Here is a 6,000-nt window from a genome sequence, read left to right as displayed (position 1 = left end):
GGGCATTTGCTGATTGGGCTGGGCATTGCTCTGGTGTATCGTCAAATTCGGAAGACGATGGCAGCCACTCAAGGGGCCAACAGGCTGTTCAACGCAATGGAAGGATTGGGTCGTGCTGTGGGATCACAGACTGGAGCGATTGTTGATTTGAATCGCAAGGTAGATTCCATCTTGATGAAGTTAGAGAAAGAATAAATTGGAATTGTCAGAGCCAGCATACAGAGCAGGAATGTCATTGTTTTGACTGCTCGAAGAAAAAACAACATCTTAATCTACGATTTGACTCCCTCGAATGGCCTTGAGGAACAGGCTGTTTGAAAACACTCCCCTGAGGACTCCTCAAAGATGGACGCTTTTGACCCTTCCCTTTTTTTCAAAAGCACCTGGGTCGGACTCTTGAACTCTTGAACTCTTGGGGCCGGCCTCGGCCCATAAAGACAATTCCAACATCTCACCCAAGTTAATTGGGCATACATGCACGCACACACCCCTCCCCAAATCAACGCCTTCACCACTGCTTAATTCCTCCGGGGTTGTGGGGGCTGAGTAGCGCTCAACAGCAGCTGCCGGCCTCCAAAGTCCTGTTGGATGACTCTGTTGCGAGTTGTTGTGATTACATGTACCATGTTTATGTGTGCCATGCTATGTGAGGTTTTTTCCTCGGACTCAGTCTGGACCATTCCTGAGGGTCCAGCCTCAGACTGATATTTTTTTTACTCGTCCCCCCTTCCCCAATGTCACCTTTTTCCCACCTTTTTAAGGAGCGCCCTAAGTGGCTGATCCGTTGGCGGTCCCGTCTTGTCTCCCTGTAACGTATGTCTGCTCTTAGCGGGATTGTGCCGAAAATGTAATTTCAGTTCTTATGTGTCTTGTACATGTTAAGAATGGACAAATAAAGCTCTGAATCTGATATATGTACATATGTATGTAAAGTTTTGCAATCCCTCAGAAATAGAAATGGTGTTTTGCATTTTTCCCATCATGCTTTGTAAAGGATTTAAATGGGTGTCATTCTGAAACTTCTGTATGATGCATGGACGTTTTTTGTTTTTTTTAAATAGCCACAAATTGTGTTTTGTGTGACAATGTCTGATGGCATTTTGTGTCGGTTAAAACATTTTTTTTTTTTGGCACCATGACTAGGGAAGGTTGTTTGCACTGGGTCACATCAATAAATGCTGCACTTGGATCCATTCCAAAGCACAAGTGGTCAGAGACCTGAATAACCTGCATAACTTATATATTTTTTATTTTTTCGGCTCCATGACTAGGGAAGGTTGTTTGCATTGGGTCGCATAAATAAATGCTGCGCTTGAATCCATTCAAAGCACAAGTGGTCAGAGACCTGAATGACTTACAGTCAAATTTCTGTATGATGCATTGACGTGTTTTTAAAATTGTGTTATGTGTAACCATGTCTGTTGGCATTTTGTGTCGGTGAAATTTTTTTTGACTAGGGAAGGTTGTTTGCATCGGGTCATATAAATAAATGCTGTGGTCGGCAACCTGAACAACTTATACTGTGCACAAATGGCTCGACAGAGTGGAGTGTTGAATATCTTCCCAACATTTTCATCAGAATGCATTACAAATTGGTTAATGGCACCTCGCCCTCTACGCGAGACCCCCCCACGCCCCAGGAATGGGGCCATATGAATCCTTTACCTACTGTATCAGAACAGAGATTTAACACTCTGGTAGAGTCAGTTACAGTGACGGCTGCTTTTATCCTGCAGGATTCTGTCATCCGTCCCTCAGCGATAGCACTTAGTTTGAAATGGCTGTGATTTGTCTTTTTGCTTTTTGTTTTTTTTGCAGAAGTTCCGCCTGAGCGGCAGACGTCACGACAACGGGCGTTTTCAGCAAGGGGGTGTGACAGCTCTGCTCCTGTGGGACAAAGTCCAGGTGACAAGACAAAAGGACAGGGGGTGGGATGAGACGGGGAAGGTGATGAAGATCGTTCACAGCCTCTGGGTGAAGTTTTCCGGGAACACTCCTTTGGGGGCCTTCTCCTGGTTCTGCAGCCAGTCCTCCTGCTTCATTCCCATCAGCCAGCCGTCATCCTGCATCAATCCATCAATCACCTTTTATTTATATAGCACTAGTCATGCAAAGGCCAGCGGCAACAAAAAAAGTGCTTTACAGTAAGCGATGTTGTATTGTTGCTTCATTCAACCCGGACCCGCTGTAACCGACTCGAACCTAACAACGCCGTTAAACCGCTTGGAGTACAACAACACAGGGGCCCGTGTTCAGTTGGAAATAAGAACTAAATCAACTGGAATCCGTGACTGATGCCTATTAGTCAATAAATACTCAATTTCTACGTGGATTCTTAATGTTATGAGGCTATTTCGGTAACGTATAATACAGTGTCTCCGGGTTGGCCTTTGCCTCGTTCCCGTGAAGCATTGTGGTTGGTTTATCTCAGACTAGCTGGTAATACTGTGCCATCTTGGACTCTTCTGGGTCGCGAGTGCGTTCTTGGGGGACGAGGCAAAAATGAACCCGGACCCACAGTAACCGACTCGAACCTAACAACGCAGTTAAACCGCTTCAAATACAACAACACAGGGGCCCGTGTTCAGTTGGAAATAAGAACTAAATCAACTGAATCCGTGACTGATGCATATTTGTCAATAAATGTTCATTTTGTACGTGGATTCTTGATGTTACGAGGCTATTTCGCTACAGTGTCTCCGGGTTAGCCTTTGCCTCGTTCCCGTGAAGCATTGTGGTTGGTTTATCTCGGACTAGCTGGTAATACTGTGCCATCTTGGACTTTTCAGGGTTGCGAGTGCGTTTTTGGGGGATGAGGCAGAAATCAACCCGGACCCACAGTAACCGACTCGAACCTAACAACGCCGTTAAACCGCTTCAAGTACAACAACACAGGGGCCCGTGTTCAGTTGGAAATAAGAACTAAATCAACTGGAATCCGTGACTGATGCATATTTGTCAATAAATGTTCATTTTGTACGTGGATTCTTGATGTTACGAGGCTATTTCGCTACAGTGTCTCCGGGTTAGCCTTTGCCTCGTTCCCGTGAAGCATTGTGGTTGGTTTATCTCGGACTAGCTGGTAATACTGTGCCATCTTGGACTTTTCAGGGTTGCGAGTGCGTTTTTGGGGGATGAGGCAGAAATCAACCCGGACCCACAGTAACCGACTCGAACCTAACAACGCCGTTAAACCGCTTCAAGTACAACAACACAGGGGCCCGTGTTCAGTTGGAAATAAGAACTAAATCAACTGGAATCCGTGACTGATGCATATTTGTCAATAAATGTTCATTTTGTACGTGGATTCTTGATGTTACGAGGCTATTTCGCTACAGTGTCTCCGGGTTAGCCTTTGCCTCGTTCCCGTGAAGCATTGTGGTTGGTTTATCTCGGACTAGCTGGTAATACTGTGCCATCTTGGACTTTTCAGGGTTGCGAGTGCGTTTTTGGGGGATGAGGCAGAAATCAACCCGGACCCACAGTAACCGACTCGAACCTAACAACGCCGTTAAACCGCTTCAAGTACAACAACACAGGGGCCCGTGTTCAGTTGGAAATAAGAACTAAATCAACTGGAATCCGTGACTGATGCATATTTGTCAATATATACTCATTTTCTACGTGGATTCTTGATGTTATGAGGCTATTTCGCTACAGTGTCTCCGGGTTAGCCTTTGCCTCGTTCCCGTGAAGCATTGTGGTTGGTTTATCTCGGACTAGCTGGTAATACTGTGGCATCTTGGACTTTTCTGGGTCGCGAGTGCGTTCTTGGGGGACGAGGCAAAAATCAACCCGGACCCACAGTAACCGACTCGAACCTAACAACGCCGTTAAACCGCTTCAAGTACAACAACACAGGAGCCCGTGTTCAATTGGAAATAACAACTAAATCAACTGGACTCCGTGACTGATGCATATTTGTCAATAAATGTTCATTTTGTACGTGGATTCTTGATGTTATGAGGCTATTTCGCTACAGTGTCTCCGGGTTAGCCTTTGCCTCGTTCCCGTGAAGCGTTGTGGTTGGTTTATCTCGGACTAGCTGGTAATACTGTGCCATCTTGGACTTTTCTGGGTCGCGAGTGCGTTCTTGGGGGACGAGGCAAAAATCAACCCGGACCCACTGTAACCGACTCGAACCTAACAACGCCGTTAAACCGCTTGGAGTACAACAACACAGGGGCCTGTGTTCAGTTGGAAATGAGAACTAAATCAACTGGAATCCGTGACTGATGCATATTTGTCAATAAATGTTCATTTTCTACGTAGATTCTTGATGTTATGAGGCTATTTCGCTACATTGTCTCCGGGTTAGCCTTTGCCTCGTTCCCGTGAAGCATTGTGGTTGGTTTATCTCGGACTAGCTGGTAATACTGTGCCATCTTGGACTTTTCTGGGTCGCGAGTGCGTTCTTGGGGGACGAGGCAAAAATCAACCCTGGACCCACTGTAACCGACTCCAACCTAACAACGCCGTTAAACCGCTTCAAGTACAACAACACAGGGCCCGTGTTCAGTTGGAAATAAGAACTAAATCAACTGGAATACGTGACTGATGCATATTTGTCAATAAATGTTCATTTTCTACGTGAATTCTTGATGCTATGAGGCTATTTCGCTACATTGTCTCCGGGTTAGCCTTTGCCTCGTTCCCGTGAAGCATTGTGGTTGGTTTATCTCGGACTAGCTGGTAGTACTGTGCCATCTTGGACTTTTCTGGGTCGCGAGTGCGTTCTTGGGGGACGAGGCAAAAATCAATCCGGACCCACTGTAACCGACTCGAACCTAACAACGCCGTTAAACAACTTCAAGTACAACAACACAGGGGCCCAAGTTCAGTTGGAAATAAGAACTAAATCAACTGGAATCCGTGACTGATATACCATCTTGGACTTTGTCCGTACCTGTTCGTCTGGATTGTCAAAAGGAATCACAAGCACCACATCTCCTGCCTTCATCTCCAGTTCGTCAGTGTCGTTGGCTGCATAGTCATGCATCACCTGGACCTTTTCACACAGAAACACAGAATATTCCATTGTTGTGATTCAACTCTCTCCCTCTGTCAGGTCTGGTCTTACTTTGAACAGGAACCCGGGGGGTATGTCTGTTGACGCTGCCTCTGCTGCCTCTGCTGCCTCTGCTGGTGCCTCCTTGGCTGTTGGTGTCTGCACGGTTAAAGACATTCCATTGAACTTTATTGAGTGAATGCTGCAAAACATTCACACATTTGCCAAAATTCATCTATTGATTCTTCTTCTTCTTCTCCAGATTTTGGCGCGCTCTACCTTCCACATTATTCATCCGATTCAAAGTGTTCCAACTTCACACTGTTCAGCCTATTCGGGAATCGCGGGCTTTCCCTTGACAAATTCCAAAAATTCCAAGTTTTCTCAGAATTCTAGGTTTTCCGGGACATTTTTCCCATTCAAAATAAATTGGCCATTTTTCAAACTTCCACCATTTCCAAATTTTTCAACCAAGTCAAAAAAAATTGTTGACCCTTTTTTCTGTCGACTACTCCTTCCACGTTTTTTAAACTATTCAAACAATTCCACCTTCAACATATTCCACTCATTCTGGACCTTCAAACTAATATTTTTCCAAGTTCAAAAAAATTCCAGGAATTCCCTTTTTTTCAAACCCTTTGTTGACCCTTTATTCTGGCGACTGCTCCTTCCGCATTTTTCAAACCACTTCAACCGTTCCACCATCAAAACATTCCTCTTAATCAGGACCAAAAAAATAAATTGTTTTTTGAACTGGTTTTCCAGAAATTCCTGGAATTCCTTAATTCCATTTCTCAATTAAAAATGTTACTACTTCGACATTTCGATTTGAAAAATTCCAAAACCAACTATTTCAACTCATTCAGAACATTCAAGTCTTTTAACCTTTTTCCCAAAATTCCCGCTTTTCCCGAAATTCCAAAATTCCCATTGAAATTAATTTTAATTTTCATCCAATTCAAACCAGTCCAACTCCAAAAATATTCAGCCAG

At 44.6% G+C, this 6,000-nt stretch overlaps 1 protein-coding gene across 3 annotated transcripts in view; it reads right to left on the bottom strand.

Annotated features, from left to right (window-relative positions):
* Positions 1 to 915: 915 nt before the first annotated feature.
* Positions 916 to 6,000, bottom strand: part of LOC133663171 (myc box-dependent-interacting protein 1) — a 29,920-nt gene continuing 24,835 nt past the window's right edge. For all 3 annotated transcript variants that reach the window (XM_062067449.1, XM_062067451.1, XM_062067450.1), the window contains 3 exons: positions 5,081 to 5,167; positions 4,907 to 5,008; positions 916 to 2,063 (listed from right to left, as the gene is read on the bottom strand). In XM_062067449.1, coding sequence (XP_061923433.1) covers positions 1,962 to 2,063; positions 4,907 to 5,008; positions 5,081 to 5,167 — 291 coding nt within the window. In that variant the 3' untranslated portion in view covers positions 916 to 1,961. The remainder of the gene's footprint in view (positions 2,064 to 4,906; positions 5,009 to 5,080; positions 5,168 to 6,000) is intronic.

This window comes from Entelurus aequoreus, linkage group LG13 (assembly GCF_033978785.1).
Source record: "Entelurus aequoreus isolate RoL-2023_Sb linkage group LG13, RoL_Eaeq_v1.1, whole genome shotgun sequence".
Taxonomy (NCBI): Eukaryota; Metazoa; Chordata; class Actinopteri; order Syngnathiformes; family Syngnathidae; genus Entelurus; species Entelurus aequoreus.
This window is presented reverse-complemented; position numbering and strand designations above follow the sequence as displayed.